The sequence below is a fragment of the Poecilia formosa genome, unplaced genomic scaffold, assembly GCF_000485575.1.
Source record: "Poecilia formosa unplaced genomic scaffold, Poecilia_formosa-5.1.2 Scaffold330, whole genome shotgun sequence".
Lineage (NCBI taxonomy): Eukaryota > Metazoa > Chordata > Actinopteri > Cyprinodontiformes > Poeciliidae > Poecilia > Poecilia formosa.
The window spans coordinates 494303-517003 of record NW_006800269.1 but is presented as its reverse complement, the minus strand read 5'-3'; the positions used below and the strand labels follow the sequence as shown (position 1 = coordinate 517003).

Genomic DNA, 22701 nt, shown 5'->3' with positions numbered 1-22701 from the left:
AGCGGATTAGCGTAGGTGTGCCCACCACTGGTATGCCAAGAAAGAACTGCCAAGTGAAACATATAACCTGGGAAATTGTCTTTAATATCTCCATAGTGACTAGGTAATGGCATCATGATAATCAGTTACCAGGTTATTCAGACCTACTTTAATCTTCATTACTTTATGTTTTTCATTAATGGAGGTCATTTGTCGCTTTTGTTTCCAGGAAGAGTACCGGGCTGAGGGCATCACGTGGCACAACATCGACTACAGCGACAACAGCGGCTGCCTCAACCTCATCAGCAAGAAACCCACGGCTCTGTTCCACCTGCTGGACGAGGAGTGCAAGTACGTCTCAGCACTGGAGTCAGTTCTCATTCAGTCAATGTGAAAAGAGTGGAGGGGTTTAAACATCAGGGTCTGGGCTTTACTGGAGGGCTAGGGTTATTGAGAAACATTGAAGTGATTGTCAGAAAGAGCAGGAGCTTCTTAAAGAGACAGAGGCCCAATTTCAAGGCATTCAGTTGCAAAGTTGCATTTCTTTTAGCTCATGTTTGATATATACACAGAATAATTCTGTAACTGAAGGTAACATAGTTGTTTGTTTTGTGCTATAAAATGGCACTATGTTTTACACCACCCCTTTAATACATGTGTGCTTCAAACCAGTAAACTGCCTACTTTTTTGTTGTTATTCAGGTTAGATTTTGACAGTTTTAGAACCTGATAAAGGCAATATTGTTTTCATTATGTCCTGATAGGTAAACCTTCGAATTAAGTAAGGGTGTACTTTTGATCTTATGCAAACTGTGTTGTGCAATTGCATTCAGCCCCATGATTCAGTTCTTCTATGACTACGTCTAACTCAGCAAGCTTCATGCTAACAGATTATAGGGAGAGAAGGGAAGATGCTTAGAGTTCTCATCACTCACAGTTAGTGAAGCTAGCAGGAGTCCGGGGCCTCTTGAGAGACGGATTAGGTTACCGCCATGTGGGGGTGGGCAGGTGGGGAGTACCAGACTTTTCAACCCCTGAGAATAGTCTTTAACCTGCAGTGTTTTTACGAGGTGATGGGAGGATAGGTTTAGATGATATGAAACGTCTCCTGGAATGTTGATCCAGCCAGTGAAAGGTTCGTAGCAGATGGTAAATGCCCATGAATCAAAGGTGAAACCACCAAAGAAGAATGTGCAAAAAAAGGGGGGACTGGTTAGATTTGGGCCACAAGGGTGAGTTTGTGGGGGAATATTTTCCTTGCATGTTTGAGGAATGAAGTTTTCTGAATCCGCATTAGGTATTCCTTCTTTTGATTCGAGCTCCTGTTGAAAGCCGTAGGGTGTAATGCTCCGCCGGTCGAAAACAGATGAAACGTGAACCTGAGCAAACATTGACTGTAGGTTGAGGTTGAGGGAGCTACCGTATGTCGCCTTAAAATTTTTCCGTCTGTTCGAATTGTTCGACGTTCTTGAGGCTTGAGCTTAGCCGCGGCAGAGATTACACGTTAAAAACTGTCTGTGTAGTTTCCCCCAGGCCTCCAATCAGACCTTGCTGGACAAGTTCAAGCGTCAGCATGAAGGAAACGGCTACATCGAGTTCCCCGCCGTCATGGAGCCCGCCTTCATCATCAGACACTACGCTGGTAAAGTCAAGTATGGAGTCAAGGTGAGATGTCTTTGACTGAGCACGGCGCTCTCTACGCTTCCTGGTTTCCCTGGTAAAGAAGTCTAAAAACCACAAAGTAGGTCAATTGAGTCCTTTATGTTTTTGTCTCTATAGCTTTTTAGAAGTAGTAGGATTTACAGGGTATGTGCAGATTTCAGAAGTCAAATTTAAGACCTTTTAATGACTTAAATTTAAGACTAAAAATATATAAACATAGGAATGGATGGGAGATCCAGCTGTATTACAACCAGGAATAGCAAACATTGTAACATTTCTGGGCCATGTTTGTGGCCTTTAAGGCTCTTCTCACGCAACCTCAACCCGTGTAGCATCTAGCTTAAATGTTTTTTTGCACAGAATGCACCGAGCCTAGCAAGTGTTGGTAACAGAAGTGAGCTAGTGGCAAAAACAAATGCCATCCAGCAAACTGGTGATACATTTGCACTTACCCATGATAGATAAAAAAGCTAGCTAGCTAGCAAGGATATATTAGCAGCTAGTTGGTGGTAGCCTCAACCACCTGGAGTCAGAGAACGCAATGAAGATGTCAGAGTGTGACTCAAAACTTTTGCCTGATAGAAAGCATGACAAAATTTAAAACGTGATTCATGTATTTTATGGCTAATTTATAATTCATTTTAATTGAGGACATTTTAAGGCCTTAATTTTAGATGCACAAATTTGAAACTTTTTAAGGATACACAAATTGTCTAAGCAGTCCTTCTGATTTAGGTTTGGGGACTGAGGTTTTTTGTCCACTGAAGCATTTTTGTGTTGGTTTGCTGTATGTTTTAAGTTATTATCCAGCAGACAGACTCAGTGATGACCTGTTTTTCGTTTTATGACCGGATTTTTATTTCAGGTCTCCCACTACTTTATCTTTATGCTATGGCAAAGTGCCCAGGGCCTTTGGAAGAAAATTAGTTAAAATATGGAGTATTTGTTGAAGTTGTCATGTTTGTCACAAATATGACACTTGTAAGAATATTTATATCTAAACATTTTTTCACCACTTAAAAGATCATTTTTATTCCATTTTTTTCAATGTGATATATATATATATAGCACAGTATAATCACCGGGGATGTCAATATTTTATTATTTGTGTTGGGAGTTTAGGTCCGTTTTAGTGCAGCTGTCCTGTGTGAAGGTTTTTAGCTGCTTTCAGAATGGGGAAGCCTATCATTGCCAAAACACTGATGAGATACAGCCAAGAAATGTGTGAGAGAGGAGGAAAAGAAACACATTGAGGGTTCTTATTTATGTTTTTTATATCTTTTCTATTTTTCTTTACCTGGATTCAGGATTCCGTAATTTGCTACTATCTGCAAACTGTCCTAATATCAGTGATGTCAAAATCTGAGACCTTAACATCCTAAATAAATAAGGTTTCCCTTCTGACACCCAAAGCCTCCAACAATAAAGCCATGGGCTAAAATGTAAGCGCAGAAAGCAGCACCACTTCTACTTGGGGCGCTGTCGGCCTGTTTTTGTGGGCAGATCTAATTCTCTGTTTCCCAGCTGTGCGCTGATAAGAAGCACATGTGCTGGAGCGGGCTGAGCAGATTGTTGTTAGGCCGTATGATAGAAATCCATAACAGCTGGTTATCGCGGCTGTGGAGAAGGAGTCGTCTGCTGAGGGCTCCGGCGGTGAATCGAATGTGACGCCAGGCTGACTTCCATCACAGGAGGAGGGAATCGTTTTATTAAAAAAAGATTTGAAACCTACCTGTGTTATCAGTCAGAAGGCTTCAGCTAATTTACAGCCTTGGTTGTTTGGTCGTGAATCGAATCATATTCTTTTGGAAACCTCGTTCATTTGTTGTAAACTTGACATTTGCTCAATAAAGTTTCTTAGAGGAAAAAAAGAGAATGGAGGAGGGGAAACTGAGCTGCTGCCTTCACCCACTTCAACTTAAGAGCATGAATATGTAATCATCTAGCTTATCTGGACAATTCATAACAGGCTATAACCAAAGCTTCAACACGGATGTTGAACTTTATTCTATTGAAAGTTTGCAAAACATCCAGGTAAATTAGCGCTTTGGAGTTTTGGGGTGGCTAAGTGCGCTAACATTTTCAAAGTTAGCAAAAGCGCTAAACGCAGTGCTGATTTTCAGTACACATAACATTTTCCATATTGGCTGAAAAATGGACATTTTAGTCTCATTGACCACAGCACCCTCTTTTTTTTATGGTATATTCGGCATGCTGTGAAAGAACCAAAGCGGCACAACTATTCTTTTAACTCTGCAATTCCTTCCCCGTAATTATGAAGAAACATTTGGCCGTGAGTAGTTGTAAACTGTGCTGCCAAATGTTTTTCCACTGCTTAGCAAACAGTAAAACCGGTTGCCATTGTTTGGTACGATGATCAGGCTCTAAGGTTTTGTGTTATAACATAATTTTTCTTGTTTTCACAGCAAAACTTGTGCTTTAAAAGTGAAAAAGAAAAACTGGATAATTAGCCTCCGCGGTGCTAATGTGCTCTTGGTCCGTTTCGTTCAGGACTTCAGGGAGAAGAACACGGACCACATGAGGCCCGACATTGTCGCCTTGCTGAAGAGCAGCAAGAACGCCTTCATCTGCGGCCTGATGGGGATCGACCCGGTGGCAACCTTCCGGTGGGCCGTGTTGCGGGCCTACTTCAGAGCCGTTGTGGCTTTCAGGGAGGCCGGCCGCAGACACACCCACAAAAAAACAGGTGAGCCACAGTCGACTGTAGAGCCTCAGGAAGTTTGTACATGAATGAGCTAGAGCTCACTCATGTACAAAAAAGGAATCATTATATAAGTTATTGATAGGAATTACAGTCTTTAGTGTCCTATACCTATGGTTTTACCAAGCTATGCATATTTTGCGTACGCATATTTTGCGTAGCTAACCTTTAAGACTTTTTAAATGTTCACATTATGTTGTTGACCTAACAAATCTGCATTTTCTTTAATAAAAATTGTTTGTTTTTTATTAAAATGATCCATTAAAATGATACTCAGAAAGCTGTTTCTATAGAGGAAAGCTGCACAGAAAGCAGCCGAAACGCTAGTCAATAAACTGTACGACATTCAAATCAAAGTGCTGTGTTTGAAAACTTGATCTTACAAAACTAAATTGGAATGGGTGTGAAATGCGTCTTAGGTGCTGTTATCAACAAGTCATATCAAAATGGAGAGAAACATGCTAATGTTAGCCTAGCATTTCAGAAAACTACTTCACATGAAAACATGAGAACATATGAGGGTTTATTAAAACTCTAACTGTGTTGAGTTTCATGTGTTTTCAGAGATAAACAGTAAACCAATGTGTGTTTTCTGGACTCATTATGCAAAACATGTAGCCATTTAGCATAACATTATGTGTTTTGTGTTTTAGGGAATGATGCAGCTGTTCCCTGCCCTGTAGTCAAAACTGTTGACAGCTTCAGCTTCATTCATCACCCGGTTCACCAGCGGAGCCTTGAGATCCTTCAGAGATGTAAAGATGAAAAATACAGTAAGTTGAAAGTAAAAGTGACTCCTGTTGTTTTCCCTAAACTAGGAAATAAAATTTATATAAACAGCCCACATTAACAGAATGTTAATGATCTACATTAAATATATTAAACAGACTCTCGTTACAAAGCCTATATTGTTATTTTGTTTTATCTTGGCTTATTTTAAGTGAGATTTCTCACATCTCACAAGTGTAGAACACATCCGCCTCCAGTCCAAAGCTATTTACTTACAATTGAAATCCATCTAAAGAAATTGTCAAGCGACACTGGAAGAACAGTGAGAAAAATAGATTTTTTTTTTTATTGCCTTCAGTCTCTCATTATTCCAGATTTATCAACAGCAGTTAATAGGAGAAGCGAATGTGAAGCCCTCTGAGTTCTGGATTCATTGACTCGCCTCGAAGCAAAGCTCGCGCCCTGTAATGCCCCCACGCACGAGTGATCGCACAAATGAGGCAAGCATTTCTTCGCCAGCGGAGGTTAATAACAAGCACAGATTTTCTGGTTATGCTCCTTCATTCGTGGGTTTAGCTGCAGTCAGAAGACAAAGCCGTGAATGCAGCTTGTTTCACTGCTTTTTGTAGCCATGCAACACAAAATGTAAGACCCAGTGTGAAACAGGAGGATAATTAGATTTAGCTGCTTGGTTTTTTTTTAAATGGCTTTTAAGTCTAACTTCTTAATTTTCAACAGGCTTTGGTCAGGTTCATCTCAGAAACATAAATGCTAACCCGTTTCATCAATTCTAAGACTAATTTAAGTGGGTTCCTTGTCTTGTTGAAGCCCACATGTCAAAGTGTCAGACATCAAATTTGATCGATTTTGGAGGCAGTCTTTCAAAATCATAATTCCAATCATGCCTCCATATGCCACCATCATCGTGCTTCACAGTTGGTAAATAATGTTTATGTCTCAAAGCCACACTTTGACTCCTCCATAAATGCTTCTTGTCATTTTGGTTGAGTAGAAAAACCTCATCTTGTCTGGCGTTCGAGCATTTCTGCCAAAAGACTTTAAAAGTTTGTCCATGTTGCTTGAAAATATCAACGTTGGAGCAGCAGCTTCTTTCTTGGTCAGCAGCCTCTCGCTCCATGTTGTTGGTCCACGTTGATGTTTAGCTGTTGTCAGTCAGACTGGTGTTCAGCCGTTTCAGTTCATGGTCGTATCAAAGCCTTGGTGGGTTCTATGCAATTGCTGAACATCCCAACTGAGTCGTTTTTGTTATTTATCTGAAAGTGACCTTTTGAGTCAGGTTGAAATTTGGTTGTAATGGAGCAATGATCCCACACACTCATTAACGCTGGTTTCAGAACGGACTGGCCTGGAACTAGCCTGGCCGTTGCCTTCCTATGCGCTCAGTTCTCATCTCCCTTCACTGCTCTGTCTTTGCTCGACTTCTACCGGGAGAATCAGCGAACAGAAGAAGCTGTGAACAATGATGTTGATTTTCTGTTCCTTTTTAAAATTAAAATTGTAATCTGCCTATATAGGGTTGTGATTTGCCAATGGCATTGGAGGAAGAATGTTGGAGACGTATTATTTCTGGCATAGGTGTCGTGTCCCAACGAAGTTGTTTACAGCGTCAAAAATTCCCATAAGCCTCATTGAGCTGGTGTTACATTAGTCATAGCTAAATGTTAGCGACTGGCTAAAAACGGATCCAATCGTTTAAAGCTTGAACAGAGTCCACGCCTCCAGTATGCAATCGTTTGTCAAGACCTCAAAGCGTAGAACAAGCATCTGGTATTTACCAGGCTAACCTGGACGCCAACATAGTAGGAAAATCCATGGACGACGCTCGGAACCCGAGTCCATCCCAACACATGAAGGAACTCTATTACATCTGGACAATAAATACAAAGACATGCAGCTGTTTTTTCTTTTTACGTGTCTTTGAACTTGTTTGGCATTTGATCATTCCACACTGGAAGATACGGTCCAAACAAATCCTTAATAACCTTTCCACCTGTGATCTCTCCAAATCCAGGTATCACTCGGAAGAATCCGCGAACGCCTTTGTCGGATCTTCAAGGCACCAACGCCCTGAATGAGAAGGCCAGCTGGTGAGTACAGAACATTAATAATCCACTCCTGAATTATTAATCACATATCCAGTTGCTCTATCCTGTAAGCTGACTGGAAGTGGAATGATATTATTACTATTGTTAGATTCAATGCCATGCCCTCACCGTGCCGCTCTCTCCCCGTAGGGATGGCTACGGCGTTGGGTGCAACGGTCGCAGCTCGCGATCGGGTCGTGTCTCGTCATCAGGAAGCCCCGCCCTGGAGGAAGAGGGCATCTTCCTGAACTCAGGCAGCAGCAAGCTCTTGGAGAGAGCTCAGGGTATCCTACTGTGAGTCAAAACCAGGGCCAATAAATCCTACATTCATTCATCTAGAATTAAGGCCTTAAAATGTCTGAAATTCATTAAAAAATTAAGTTGACCTTCAGTACGTTAAATGAAGGAAAAAGTTTGAGTCCCCTGCAGTGGGGTGGGGGCTTTATGTTGACAACAATAAATCAAAATTTGAATCAAGATGACAAATGTATCATGATAATGATAAACAGTACAATAAATGCCCACCTTTAATCTGCAGACTTCATCCTCATTTCATTCTGTGACTCGAGGGGGTTGCGGCTAGCGAACTAGCTGCTTATAAACCCTTGCTAGCTAGCTAGCTAGCATGTCTCCCTCCATCATAGGAAAATGTAAATGCATCGCCATTGGCTGCACAGTGTTTGTCTCACTTCTGTGGCCAACCCAGACGATGCTAGGTGCATTCTGTGCAAAGTAGCTTGGCTCTGCTACTATGTAAAATATCTGATTTTCTTTTGTGCATTTCTGTCAGGTCTTAAATTTTATTGATGATGGTCTTTAAAAGCCTTAATTTTGAGTCTGAACCAGCAGAAACCCTGAAATCACAGGACTGCTCCTACATAAACATCATCTGGTAGTTTGTTTGTGCTAATTAAAGCTCTGCCTCTCTTATTCAGGAGAAACAAAAACTGCAAAAGTAAACCAAGCCTTCCTAAGGTAAGAGACTGACCCGACGACATGACGGCTGGGATCTGTTAGCTGTGTTTGACGAAGCTCCATGTGGCTCCTGCCTGTGTGTGTGCAGCACTTGTTGGACGTGAAGTCTCTGCGCTATCTGAGCAGCGTGACACTCCATGACCGCATCACCAAGTCTCTGCTCCACCTGCACAAGAAGAAGAAGCCGCCCAGCATCAGCGCTCAGTTCCAGGTCAGTGCTGCTGCCGCCCCCTGCTGGAAGAACTGGGGCACTGCACCACACGGGCCAAGAGCTCCGACTTCAGCCATGCAGCTATGCAAGACGATGATGAAGCTTTTAAACAAACCTGAGGACTGAAAGACATGGACTCAATGGATAAATGATGGATTCATCAATCGATCACATTGATTAATGTGATCGATTGATTAATTACAAACTGATGCTAATCACAAACTGATTAATGGATGCACAGATGGATGGATGGATGGATGAACAGATTTGTGGATGAATAAACAAAAGGATTGATGGTGGATGAATGGATGAACAAATAGATGAATTGATGGACGGATGAACAGACTGATGGATGGATGTTGACCTCTGTGTGTTTGCATCGTCAGGTGTCCCTCACCAAGCTGATGGAGACTCTGGACCAATCGGAGCCGTACTTCGTCAAGTGCATCCGCTCCAATGCAGAGAAGGTATTTCCTGCAGCTCACTCAGCATCTACAGCTTCTCCATAAACTCTCTCCATGTTTCCTCTAAACTCTTCTGCTCCTCGTCTGCCTCAGCTGCCGCTGCGCTTCAACGACAGCCTGGTGCTCAGGCAGCTGCGCTACACCGGAATGCTGGAGACGGTCCGGATCCGCCAGTCGGGATACAGCATCAAGCACACCTTCCAGGTAACACTGTCAGTCTGAACATGCTACATGGTTAGCAGTCGCTTTCCGGATCTCCCATCAACTGTCTGTCGCCGTTTAGGAGTTTGTTCGCCATTTTCATGTGCTGCTGCCTCGGGGAACGAGCCCCACCAAGTCCGGGATCCGAGAGTTCTTCAGACGGATCCACCTGCCTCCTGCCGGGTACCAAGTGGGCCACACCATGGTGCGTCTCCTGGAAGTCGGGTTTCCGTCTTCTCTCTCTCGTTTCCGCCTGATTGTAACTTTTTTTTCTTAAACTCTGCCAGGTGTTCCTGCGCGAGGCGGAGCGCCAGCGTCTGCAGACCCTCCTCCACCAGGAAGTGCTGAGGCGAATCGTCATGCTGCAGCGCCGCTTCAGAGCCGTCCTGGAGAGGAGACACTTTGTCAGCATGAGGCGAGCGGCGCGCATCATCCAGGTGAGAAGAAGAGACGGGGATGTTTGGTTTCCTTCTCATGGTTTTCATTTCCTGGCTATTCTCCACTTGGCATTTTTTGGTCAAGACCTTTCAAACCAATGAAGATTGTTCTCAAAATCATTGTTATTCATTTCAGAAAATAAAAGTAGCAGTCCCTGCTGTAATATGTAAATACTATCACAAGACTATTAAGATCAGTAATAAATTATATCATACAAACGTGAATAGAAGACTTTTTTTTTTTTAGTTCTTTTGAATTGTTTTTATCTGAAAAGTTTTGAAAACTTACCTTTAAAACTGCCTGAATTTTACGGTGAGAAAAGTGAACAAACCCGGTCCTGTCCTCTGTTTCTCCATTATTAACCTACCCCTGCTTTTCCGTCTCCATGGCGATCTCCAGCGATGGTGGCGATCGTGTCTCCTCAGGCAGTCTGGCGTGGACTCGGGTGTTGAGGAGGCGGCAGCGGTGTGTCTGCAGGCAGCGTGGCGCGGGTACAGGGAGCGCAGGCGGTTCCTGCAGCAGCGGGCGTCCGCCGTCACCATACAGCGCAGCTGGAGGATCCGCCGCCGGCGCCGCTGGACCCAGGCGGCCGTGGTCATCCAGACAGCCTGGAGGCGGGTCAGGGAGAGGAACCGGTTCTGTAGGACACGCAGCTCCGTGACGCAGCTGCAGGCCGTCGGCCGGGGATACCTGGCTCGAGTCAGGTGGGTGGAGATTCAGAAGTATTTAAGATGATCTGGTATTTCTAATTTCTAAATGACAATAAAATACTGAGTTAGATTTTAAAAAATGTCGAACTTGCCACACTAGTTTAACTGTTTTTGTGCATTTCTCAATTTTAAATGGGGTTCAAAAAATGTATTCATCCTACTAATGCTTGGTGTAGAAACCACACTTTATGCATAATTGAAACGTATTGAAGTAAGTTTCAGATGTTTCAGCAAAGACCCAAAACTTTAAGTAAAATTAACTCGGATGATCAGTGAATGTCAGCTCCCACAGTAACTCCTAATAATCAGTTGAGCAACTCAATATTAAACAAAGACATCTTTATTGCTAGATCCATTTTAAAAAGTTTTATTTGCTGCCCCCAAGTGGCCAAGAACAGTATTGTTTGACTTAAGGTTTCTTTATCTGAAAGCTCTTGAGAGAGACATTTCTGACCCTTAACTTCAAACCACCTCCAGGTTTAAACTACTAAGGGAGCAGAGTGAAATGCTCAGCAGACGGCCGAGGCCCGACACAGAGACGGACGCTGGGACCCTGGAGGACTTGGTCCCATCAGGACTGGACGTTTCTGTCGGCGTAGACTCTTCCGAGGAACCCGATCCCACCAAGACGGACCGAGAGGAGGACTCGGAGCAATCCAGGAGTATGGACGAGATGAGCCACAAGAACCGGTCGAAGCGGGAAAGCAGGCGCATGAGAGAACTGGAGCAGGCCCAGTTCAGCTTGGAGCTTCTCAAAGTCCGAACCACCAGCATGGGGGGTTCTGTCCCAGAAGATGCAGACACCACCGCCGACAGCAGCCTCGCTCAGACGGACGACCGTCATCAAAGACTCTCGCCACAGGGATCCCTGGCTAGTCACGGCAGCTTTGAGATGCTCAGCGTGGACGAAATGGAGACAGAAGGAAGACCTCTGGAAATTCTCCGAGATTCAAACCACAATGAGCAACCAGTGAAGGAGCTGAGGTCAGAGGGACCAAGGGCCACGTTTTACATCCCTTCGGACCAGAGTCCAGTTAATAAACCCAACCTGGGAAGTCCTGGGAGATCCATCAAAGAAAGAAAGGAGTCAGTTTCACGCAGGCCTGTGGTGGTGTTGATCAGCATGCAGAAAGAGAGTCCTGTGGAGGAGGGGGAGCTGCTGGCAGCTCACACCCTAGAAGGAGCTTCTCAAGCGGGACCCTTTGACTCCTCTACGACACCCAGTGAAGGTGTAGGTGCACCCACACACAAGGAACAACCCACTGAAGTCTTCCTCCAGGCAAAGAGAGATGTAGCTGGGGTGGAGAAGCCCTCAAAGCTTCCAACCCAAGCACTACGGAGAGAGAACCCAGAGGAACCAGCACTTTGTCCCCCAAAGGTGGACGTCCATATCGGCCAAAAGTCCGGTGTCTCCACTGTTCTTCCAGGTAAGCAGGAAAGGAAGATGGTCCGTCCTGCACAGGAGGCTCCCAGCCCGATACTGGACACCAAACCGCCAAAAGCCCAGAAGAAGAGCTCCGCTCAGACTGTGATCGTGAACATGGTGGAGAAACCGTCCAGCACTGTGTTCTCTCCACCCAGACGCAAGCTGCCTTTCTCCAAGTGAGTAAACGTTGAGCACCGAACAACACACACCAGCTGCTGACAACGTCTCCTTGGACTTTCTGACAGTTTGTTACATTACAGCTGCGAACTTCAATGCGATTGTGTGAGGACTTGATGTGCAGCAGAGTGTATTGGGGAGGTTCAAGAAAGTTCATGTGGTTTATAAAAATTTTAGAAAATTCTGCAGTGCGACACGTTTAGTTGTAGTACCAGCTAAGTGTTGTGTCACTAATCCTAAACATTAGTTCTGCTTGCATTAAAGTGCTATGATGTTCAGCAGAAGCTAATCCTAAGTGCTGATTTCAGCCATCTTGATACCTACCATGTTCAATGATAATATTCTAGTAATATTATCATATTACTAGTGTTTCCTGAAGTAATGTGTTTCCTGAAGCACATTACTTGTGCTTCAGGAAATGAGTCTTTGGATCAGACCTTCCACTCATGGTTTCAGTATCGCATCGCTGACCGTGTTTCTAATATTGCCCTATTTACCACATCAGGGCTTCAGAACTGAAACAAAAAGAGAGAGAGGAGATGAGGAGAGGAAAAGGAACTGCTCTGTAAGCAGCCTTCACCCCCTTCAAAATAAGAGATGGATATAAACGCTTCAAAGAGTACATAACCAAGCTTCAACATGCATGTCAAACTTTATTCAACTGAACATTTACAAAACAAACAAGTGAATTAGCACTTGAGAAATTAACTGGAAATTTTCATTTAGGGGAAGATAAACGTTTTTAAAGTTAGCAAGCACATTAAGTCGCTAAACGCAAATTTAGCTCTGCTATTAAGTGGATAATGCTGTGGTTGCCACTATAAAAAAAAACAAACAATAAAATTCATTGAAGTTTGTGGTATAATATAGCAAAATGTGCAAATGTTCAATGGGTGGGGATATTATTCTGATTTCTACTGGGAGTGTAACTGAATAATCACAAAACACTCGTAAGAGCATTAGCTCTAGGACGTTAAAGTGAGAACTGTGCTCTATGCTGGACTCAAAAGTAACATTTGAAATGTTGGAAGAAGAGATTTTTTCCCAGTCTGGCAGTGATTGAAGGAAAAACACTGGAGTCTTTGTGTCCAGCCTCCTGAAACACATCTGTCTGTTGCAGGTCGGATAAGGATTTGGTGAACCAGGAGAGATCTCTCTCTCTTTCTATGCACAGAGACGACTCTAAATCTGCTGGATCCAGAAGCAGAGAGGTGAGAAACATCAGCATGCAGCTTCCCCAACGTACCACATGCAGTTCAGTTTGTGTTTTCACCTCATAAAAGGCATATCGGTATCCACTGGAAATATGTCCAGTCATCAGCTGCATTACGCATGTGCGCCTATGCAGAGTGTTGATCTTGTTGCTGTGGTTACCTGGTAGCAGGTGGGCCGCCCCGGCCCCAAAAAGAAAGCCCGAATGTCCCGGACGCGCTCTGACTTCCTGACCCGCTGTAACTCGGAGGGGGCCACCCAGTCGGACGACGACGACGAATACTACATCCCTGCACACTCCTGCACGCTGCCCCCCTTCCTGTCTCCCCCACGAGCCCGCCCCAACACCGACTGTCACAGTGACTCCGAGATGGTAAAAATACCAGATCTCCAGGGGTCCCCACTTTGCTCCCCCTCGCCCCGCCTTCTTCCACCCTTTTTCTTTTCTTGGGTGGATCTGGTCACACACGGCGACGGGGGCGGAGGTCATTTAACAATGCTAACCCCACTTTCACCACCACCTTCAACACAAAACAGCTGTTTCTGCACTAGTCTGAACATAATCCACTCATGTTTCCGCTCACCAGCGAAGGTGAAGAAGTCTATCACCTTCTGCAGTGCATGCAGCACATACCTTGAGAGCCAGGTTGTCTCCAGACATCACTGCCTTCTTCATCTCTCACCTCTTCTACTTCTTTAGAGGGACACACCAGCAGTAGGGGTGTTACACGCCGTGGTGAAATGATCTGGATGTCAATTTGTTTCCTTCCTGTTTGTTTCTTAGTTCATATTGGTAAATGAAGGAAAACAGAGTAACAAGTTACATTAACAGAGGTTTTCTATCTGATTTGGAAAAATTGTTGGAAAGAACTGAAAATGTCAGAGTTACCTGATCTCCAGGGGTCCCTTGGCGTCCAAAAGAGGCCAATTAGGGACACCCTGCCGAAGTTCATCACATGTTTGTGTCTTGTGACAGATCATAATGAAACATGTTGTCCTCTCAAATTGTGACCTGCTGCGATGGATCTGTCCTGACGGTCCCTCTGCATGCCATGCATGTCTCCTGCATGCTGAAAACTGAGAGAAAACTTTAAACAAAGCGACGTCTCACTGATAAATTCATCTCCTAACCCTATATTAGCGTTACGTTCGGCTTCTGGTTCTGTCAGTGTCTCTGTTAGCACATTACTGTTGATGTCTTCTACTAATAGATGTAACTTTTCTCATGGTATAACCACAAACTCTAAGATATTTCATTGAGACTTCTTGTGATCGACCAACACAAAGTAGTGTGTTATTGTGAAGTGAAAATAAACATTTTTAAAGGTGTTATGGATATGTATTCAGGCCCCTTCACTCTGACGCCCCAAAAATCTAGTGCAACCAAGAAGGTAAATCTGTCATTGTACCAACATACAATGTGTGGTAGTACAACAAAGCTGTTCTGTTGACTCATGTAACAGAGAAATGCAGTGACCAAAACAAATATGCACATAATAAGATGGGCAACAACAGTTCTGCTGATCAGTCACACTTCCACCATCTAAAGTCAACCATCACTTTGGGCTTAGTGGTGATGATGGCAGTGTTTGACCCCAACCCAACCACGGTGGGTTTGTCTGCAAACTGGACGACGGCGTTGTGAAGATGGTTGCTGTACCCGGTTACAGGTGTACAGAAGTCACTTAATCAGTTAATAGTTTTATTTAAGTATAAATCTAGCTTTGACAGGTCAACACTCGGTGATGCAACCCTTTAAGACCTCATTAATTCCACCCTGGATGACAAAAAACAATAAACACAGGGGTTGGTTGTGGAGGTTCATGCTTTCTTACAATCAAAAAATAGCAGAAAACCCTGTAGTGCCTAGCTTAAAAGGTTTTTTTTAACAGAATCCACATGACCTTGAACCGGTTTTCAGCAGAGAGCCAGTGGCAAAAACAAATGTTGTCCAGCTAGCTAGCGATAAAGCTTCACTTATCCATGGTAGGAGCAGAAAAGTTAGCTAGCTTTTGCTAACTAGCTAGTACCCCAGCTGGTTAGCAAGCAGCTAGATGGCAATTGAGGCTACCGCTAACTGGCTGCTAATGTACCCTAGCTAGTTTTCTATGGTATCAGCTAGTGAGTTAATGTACTAGCTCACTAGCTAGTAGTTTTTTTTTTCAACAGGAGTAGGAAAGTTGGGCAGAATTGATAGAAGAAAGATGGGTGGAGCTAAAAACACATTTACTTCATGATTACACTCTACTTTATGTTGGTTCTTATTATCTCCAATATGATTCACTGATTTCTTTGGGATTGATGCGGCAAAAGAAACGTGTTCCTGGAGAGTCTCTGTAAACTTTGACTGCTTCTTCAGCATCCTGGACAAATCTGACGCCTTCCAGGGCGACTGAGGTTTTCTGACATCTTTTATTCTGCCCTGCAGTCTCATAAAGAGCAGAAGAAGATCCATAAGACCATGTCATCAGGGGACCTGGGCAAAGTGGAGATCCTCAGGAAATCTTCCAGTCAGGATGGAAGGTAGGATCTCTTTAGTCTCTTTAAATTACATATTCAGAAAGAACAAAGCCCCTCAACTTGAGTTTTTCACTTTTTGTCATGGATATCCGACGTCAATTTCAGCAGGATGAGAGGTAGGATGCGTTTCTGGAGCAAGACGAAACACAGCGAGAAAAAACTGTCAAGGGAGAAGCAAACCAGCAGGAGTGAGGCTGGTGAGATGCATGGTAACGACAGGAAAAAATACACAATTTATACACACACACACACACAGTAAATCTTACGATCACTGATGGTGAATTTCCATTATTTTTGCTCTGTTAGAAAGTGCGTCTCCTCCGCGGAGTCCAGACTTGGAAGTGGCTCCTTCGCGGGAGATCCGGGACACCAAGGAGAACAAGGAGCCCTCTCCAAAGATGAAGCGGCGCCGCAGCCTAAAGATCAGCAGCATCGCCGTGGAACCGGCCCAGTGGCAGAATGACTCCCTGCACATCCTCACCTCGGCCCACGACTACCGCACCATGAACGAATTTCTCATGAAGAAGGTCAGATTATCCTGTCACACTAATTATATCCCTAAACGCTTTACACAAACAGCTGAGCTTATTGAAATCTAGCAAGTCCAGCACCCAGTGGTGGGCAATGCTAACTAAAAGCTTAGCAAAGCGCTAGTCATCAACATTCGTTCTGCTAGCCCTAAAGCACTACACCAAAACAATATTTAGCAGAAGTAACCATAATGTGCTAATTTCAACTCAAGTGATATCTTCCTTTGAAAAGGCTCCAGCTTGTTTTTGATAAAAGTTTATATGTTCTATGATGCCCTTAGATATTGTATTTATGTTTGTATCTTGGAAAAATCTCTGAAAAATAATTTGGTGAAAGCTAAGGTCTCTAAATGTTTTCAAAGTTAGTAAAAGCGCTAAACAACCAAATTAGCTGAGCTGTTGGCGAGTTAGCGGAAGTGTGCCATCTAGCACCAATCAAAAGTTTTTCCCAATTTTCAATCTCAGTTTTGCCACATTTTGATTTATGATCATTAGAGCTCAGATTGTATCACATAAAATGTGGTTAATCAAATATGTGATGTGAAGCTTTAACAACAAATAGCCATGTTGTCAGATCAATAAATCCCTCAAAATATTCTTGAGTCAAACAAGTTTGTTTCCACAGATTGCTGACTTGGACTCAGAAGATAGTAAAAAGGACACCATGGTCGATGTTGTCTTCAAGAAAGCACTGAAGGAGTTCAGGATCAACATCTTCAACTCATACTCCACCGCCCTTGCTGTACGTCTTTTTTTATCATCCAATTCTGCAATTGTTGAAAACTTACTACATGTAGCATTGAACATGTTTAAAAGTAATACTAGTGATTTTCTTTTTCTTTTTTTGTTTTATTCCTGTCAGATGGATGATGGGAGGAGTATCCGCTACAAGGACCTGCACGCGCTGTTCGAGCACATCCTAGAGAAGACTATGCGTCTGGAGCAGAGGGACTGGAGTGAGTCGCCGGTGAAAGTGTGGGTCAACACCTTCAAGGTTTTCCTGGACGAATTCATGACCGAGTACAAACCCATGGAGGGAACCATCGGCAGGGTATGAAAGATGAAAACCAGACGGTTCACATCCTTTGACGCTAGTTGGAGTTTAGTTTTGAGACAAGTGATGTTTGGTATAATCGTAGTTTGAGAATTTAATGTTACGTTTGGTGAACTATTGCTGTGCTTAAAGTTTAGTAAATGTACAAAATGCACAAGGTAACCCATTTTTCTCTGTCTCCTGTTAGACTCTAAAGCGCGAACGCAAAAAATCTAGGAAGAAGGAAACTGACATCGTAAGTTTAAAATATTCCAAAATACAGAGATCCTTCATTCCTGTAGTCATCAGGATCTACATACAGCAACTCTGAAGAAAATTGGAGTTGATTAATGTGTGATCTGGCTAATGGGTCTGCTGCCCCCTGCAGGTGGAAGAGCATAATGGCCACATCTTTAAGTCCACTCAGTACAGCATCCCCACCTACTGCGAGTACTGCTCCTCCCTGATCTGGATGATGGACCGAGCCTGTGTTTGCAAATGTAAGGATACAAACCTTTAGAAAATGTCATATGAAAAACACGATAAATTGACCCAAAGATGATTTTAAGCTAAAGAACAAAGATACAGAATGAACAACTACAGACCACAGTCTTTCCCAGACTTTCCCATCAGTGTGTGTAGCTTGTGTTGCCACCACTCCAACACACTCTCTGTGCACACTGTTTCCCACTAAACCAACACACTTTCCATATGTGTGCCTGAGTGTCGGCAAAATTTGATTACACCTCCCTCTCCCTTCATAAATCCGTCTTCTATCTAGTTAGAAAGCTTTCTTCGCAGAGAGAGCCGCCTCTCCGGTCGCTCTGACTCTTCACCCCATTCTCAGTTCTTTTTTCTTTTTCTTTTTCTGGTTGGGCTGGAGTTGTTGCTGCGTTGACAGCATTGTTTGTTTTCGGTCTGCAGTGTGCCGCTACGCCTGCCACAGGAAGTGCTGCTCCAAGATGACCACCAAGTGCAGTAAAAAGGTATGTTTGATGCAGATCTTCTATTTTTTTATGGTTTTTTTTCGGATGCTGCTGTGTTCAATCGACTGTTCCTTTAAGAACAAAGGATGGAAAATATTTCAGTCAAAGCAACGATGATATAGTTTATCTTCTAGCGCCATGAAGGCAAATTAAAAGGCGAGATGCTGATAGATTTTTCCTCTTTCATCCAGTTGTTACACCCAGAAAGTCACTTCTAATTTCAGAACTTGAAAAAAAAAATTACAGAGAAAAAATTCACAGCTGCAAAACATAAAATTCATTAAACTCATTAAAGTTTTCACTTTTTGTCACATTATAACAACAAACCTCAACATGTTTTAAAGGAAAGGTAATGCATGTCTGTGAAGTACAAGGAAAGTGATTTATACAAAAACAAAACTATCTAAATGCTCTGCAGAACCACATTTTGCTGCAGTGCACTTTCAAATCAGGAGATGGAAAGTTTTGCTTTTCTTTTTTTCATAAAGTCCAACTGGGAAACGAGAATTGCTGAATATCATTTTGGAAGTGTTGCTGTTCTTAATTGGATTTAAGCCTGAATATTAAATTCTAATAAATATAGTTTGATCTAAACCATTTTAGTCTTTGTTTTGGTCAATGGTTTTTATTAGCGTTTTTTTGTCCCAGGACTTCCTGTGCTTAGCCTTTTTTATGTACCAGGCCTTAGACGTGTTATTTTTTATTAACTACATAGATTTTAACTTAATTAAAATCTTCAACACATAAAAAAGGTTCCGGCTGGAACCTTTGTATTGTTCCGTCTGGACTCGATTTACAAATGAGGAGACTTCACTATAAAAAAATGTCTGCACTGGATTTTACATTTAACTGCATTAAGATGTTTGAACACTGTCAGATTTTTGCTGGGAAAACCAAACTAAAGGATTGTACTTCGGTTTCTGAGTGATGCACTGTGTGAACTCTGAAATATAAAGTACTGGCCTGCATAAACCTGCCTATTTAGATTCTTCCTGTAATGTAACAAAAACCTACGAAAGTAAATATGTCTCCTACTTTCAGGGATGGTTGCTTTTAACATGTGAAATGGCCCAACCCTGATTGACACACGTTCTGTTTTGGCTGCCATTCTGATCATGTATGCATGTGCGTGCGTGTGCATGCGTGTGCGTGTGTGTGTGTGTAGTACGACCCAGAGCTGTCGTCCCGTCAGTTTGGGGTGGAGTTGTCTCGTCTGACCAGTGAGGAGCGCGCCGTTCCCCAGCTGGTGGAGAAACTCATCAACTACATCGAGATGCACGGCCTCTACACGGAGGGAATCTACAGGAAGTCGGGCTCCACCAATAAGATCAAAGAACTCCGGCAGGGCCTGGACACAGGTGAGATGCGTTGCCATGTTCTCAGCTGAGAGAATGTCGTTGACATCCAGCTTCCCTGTTGAAGCTTCCCGTGTCTTCTCAACACCTTATCGATACTCACAACACGGGTTATTACTTCAGTTTTTACTAGTTTTTAGACGTACGGTTCAAAAGCCCATCTAGGGTCAAGTTATAGCTGTTGCTATAACACTGTGACGCAAACATGAAGTGCTGTTCTGTTCAGTTTGTGTCGATGTGTGTCTGTCCCTATCAAAATTAACTTAAATTAAAATGGCTACTTGAGTCTTCATCCTGCAGCTACAACCTCTGCACCGAAGAGTGTTGTCAGGAAAAGGATCAGATTTTTAGCTTTTAAGATCCGTAATCACAGTCAATAAAACTTAAAATCCATAAATAATAGTCATCTGTAGATTTCTAATACAAAAATAATCCTGCCTTCCTGCTCCAAGTCTTTACTGACTGAATAGCTATGATTACAGTTCATGCATCCAAACTTCTTCTGTTGCTCCAGATGTGAGCAGCGTCATTCTGGACGACTACAACATCCATGTCATTGCCAGCGTTCTCAAGCAGTGGCTCCGTGACCTGCCCAGCCCGCTCATGACCTTTGAACTGTATGAAGAGTTCCTCAGAGCCATGGGTAAGCTCTTTAGTTCTGTGTTTTCTGCATAAAGGTGCCGCCTGTTGGTTTACCTTTATGATGCTCCAGTAGTGGCGGCATTCAGACTGGGAAGATCTGGATTTTATTAAAGTATTTTAAGTCTTATGGATACTTATGGAAAACAGTTCATATGTGTGTGTTCATCCCTCCATGTTGGCTGAAAAAGACTGGAACCTCTGAAAAACTGGACTTTTGACATAATGTGATGTGCAGGAACCCGGTTTGAGCTCCTTGTGTTTCCAGGCCAACCGGACAAGCGGGAGGTGATCCAAGGCGTGTACTCTGTCATCGACCAGCTCAGCAGGACACACCTCAGCACCCTGGAGCGCCTCATCTTCCACCTGGTCAGGTAGGGGATGAGACCCAAAAACGACATGGTTCAGTTCTTTGTGTTTGTTCAGTGATGTATTCCTGAAGTCTGAATTTGTGCTGGTTTGTGTTGCAGGATTTCCCTGCAGGAGGAGACCAACAGGATGTCCGCTAACGCTCTGGCCATCGTTTTTGCTCCCTGCATCCTCCGCTGTCCGGACACCATCGACCCGCTGCAGAGTGTCCAGGACATCAGCAAAACCACAGCGTACGTCTCGCTCTGGATCCAAACAGTCCTCTGGATCCACGAACACCAGCAAGGGTTTTACAGCTGAGTTGCATGAAAGCTGTTCCTGTTTTTTCCACAAGTATTGGTACTCAAAGCTAAACTTTAAACATTGACTTCAAAATAAAACAAACAAACAATTGTACCCCTCAAATAAGCTCTAAAGGTGCAGGAAGTCTACTAGGATTGGAACTTTGTTCCATCTGTGTTATCGTTTACTGGTAGTGCAAATCACTTTCTGTCCATTTTCCAAATGAATCTGATTTTCGTTGTTTTCTTTCGTCTGCAGGTGTGTGGAGCTGATCATCAACGAGCAGATGAGCAAGTACAAAGCTCGTCTGAAGGACATCAGCAGTCTGGAGTTTGCAGAGAGCAAAGCCAAGAGCAGGCTGACCCACATCAGGAGGTCCCTGGTAAGACTGGCCTCATGAGTTTCAGACCTGTTGAGATCAATATTGCAGCGTAGATGATCATCATCTATGGCCGTTTCTGGACCTGTCCCCCCCCACTCATCATTTAAGCAGCAGCAGTGTTCTGCTCCATGAGCAGCTGGCATGGTTTCCTACTCGGCCATGGCAGGAGTTCATATACATCTTCATCCAAACTGTTTAAAAAAAAAACAACAACACATTTTTAAACATGTAAGCAAATATGTCTTTATATGTAGACAAATGATACCCTTCTTAAGATCTAACAACCCTAAAGAAAAAAATAAACATATCTGAAGGAAACGCTAACCTGTGAGGAGCATAATGTGGGATTGCAGTCCTTTGTAAAGTTTTCACACCCTTTGAACATTTTCAACACAAAGTAGTGAAAAATTGTGAAACTGAAGGAAAATGATATAAATATATGTTTTTGCCAGTGGTGGCCACTGCTAGCAAAACAGTTAGTTGCACGAACCCTAAAGCACTAATCATAAACATTAGCTCCACTAACGCTAAAGCGCTACACCCATAGATATAAGGATAGACGCCTCATGGACCGCTCTTGCCTATTGTCGCTGACGAGATTTAGGGCGGCCATCTTGGAGCGGTCCACCACTCCACTTTGCGTTATGTGTTTAGCAGGCACAATGACGTATCAGCGCATTTAATTGATCATAACACACTTTTTTGTTACTGGAAACCAGTGTTGTGGTACTCGAAATTGGTCTTGGTCTCGAGTCCGGTCTTAAGACCATTTTTTGATGGTCTCGGTCTCGTCTCGGACTCGACCGCATTTGGTCTCGGTCTTGTCTTGGTCTCGGGCTCTGAGGACTCGGCATTTTATTTCAAGACCAGTCGAGACCGCAACTTTGAAAATATCCCTAAATGTGCAGCATTCTGTCCACTTTATTTGTTAACATCTTTGTTTTCAGTGGATGCAAAACGAACCGATTAAAATCCAAGCAACTACGCGTTTCTGTTTCTCCCCCTCCCCCGCCCCTCCCCACCTTTCACTCGCGCGGGGCACTCCAGGACATGCGCAGTGGTTTTCTCTCAGCGGCAGAAAATGTTTGTCTAATCGTCAGTAATATAATAGCGCTGCAAAAATAGTAAGAAATCCGATGGCCAGAGCTAACTCAACATCGCTTCGCTTTCACAGACGGTGGGGACAACGTCTAACTTTTTTCGTCACTTAGAAAAGTAGCCCAAAGAAGGTAAGCTCCGTTAACGTGATGTTAGCAAAGCTAGCTGTACAGAGACACATAAGCATTGTGATGGAAAAAAGTCACTCACTGCGCTGAATTATTGTGCGGAGGTGTTGACTGACTTGTCGCATATATGGGACAACGCTATGTCCAAAAGTCTGCAATATAGTGAGGTGACATTCAGAAACAGTCGATTCTTCTCCACGACTCTTTACTTATTAGATAGGACTGGAGTGTCACTCACTGAGAGCCGTTGTTCTATCAGATTACCATACGCTGTCAGAATAGCAAACATGCAGTGAGTACCATGCCTGCGCATTAAGAAGTCCGACTGTCAGAGGAATTGGTAGTTCACCATACGCAGCAAGTTATGA

General features: G+C 43.4%; 1 protein-coding gene across 14 annotated transcripts in view; it reads left to right on the top strand.

Moving 5' to 3' along the window:
• Nucleotides 1-22701, top strand: part of LOC103152843 (unconventional myosin-IXa-like) — a 141608-nt gene that overhangs the window by 110367 nt on the left and 8540 nt on the right. For 9 of the 14 annotated variants that reach the window (XM_016661470.1, XM_016661468.1, XM_016661462.1 and 6 more), the window contains 29 exons: nucleotides 209-330; nucleotides 1503-1644; nucleotides 4153-4348; nucleotides 5017-5136; nucleotides 7125-7200; nucleotides 7348-7491; nucleotides 8133-8172; nucleotides 8261-8383; nucleotides 8770-8850; nucleotides 8941-9051; nucleotides 9131-9253; nucleotides 9336-9485; nucleotides 9886-10190; nucleotides 10674-11798; nucleotides 12920-13010; nucleotides 13181-13384; nucleotides 15440-15534; nucleotides 15637-15740; nucleotides 15838-16058; nucleotides 16687-16803; nucleotides 16924-17112; nucleotides 17303-17350; nucleotides 17483-17594; nucleotides 18019-18080; nucleotides 19246-19438; nucleotides 19950-20078; nucleotides 20343-20448; nucleotides 20545-20676; nucleotides 20984-21107. In XM_016661470.1, the coding sequence (XP_016516956.1) occupies nucleotides 209-330; nucleotides 1503-1644; nucleotides 4153-4348; nucleotides 5017-5136; nucleotides 7125-7200; nucleotides 7348-7491; nucleotides 8133-8172; nucleotides 8261-8383; nucleotides 8770-8850; nucleotides 8941-9051; nucleotides 9131-9253; nucleotides 9336-9485; nucleotides 9886-10190; nucleotides 10674-11798; nucleotides 12920-13010; nucleotides 13181-13384; nucleotides 15440-15534; nucleotides 15637-15740; nucleotides 15838-16058; nucleotides 16687-16803; nucleotides 16924-17112; nucleotides 17303-17350; nucleotides 17483-17594; nucleotides 18019-18080; nucleotides 19246-19438; nucleotides 19950-20078; nucleotides 20343-20448; nucleotides 20545-20676; nucleotides 20984-21107 (4785 nt within the window). The remainder of the gene's footprint in view (nucleotides 1-208; nucleotides 331-1502; nucleotides 1645-4152; nucleotides 4349-5016; nucleotides 5137-7124; nucleotides 7201-7347; nucleotides 7492-8132; nucleotides 8173-8260; nucleotides 8384-8769; nucleotides 8851-8940; nucleotides 9052-9130; nucleotides 9254-9335; nucleotides 9486-9885; nucleotides 10191-10673; nucleotides 11799-12919; nucleotides 13011-13180; nucleotides 13385-15439; nucleotides 15535-15636; nucleotides 15741-15837; nucleotides 16059-16686; nucleotides 16804-16923; nucleotides 17113-17302; nucleotides 17351-17482; nucleotides 17595-18018; nucleotides 18081-19245; nucleotides 19439-19949; nucleotides 20079-20342; nucleotides 20449-20544; nucleotides 20677-20983; nucleotides 21108-22701) is intronic. The other 5 variants (XM_016661473.1, XM_016661463.1, XM_016661474.1 and 2 more) reach the window with 3 other exon arrangements.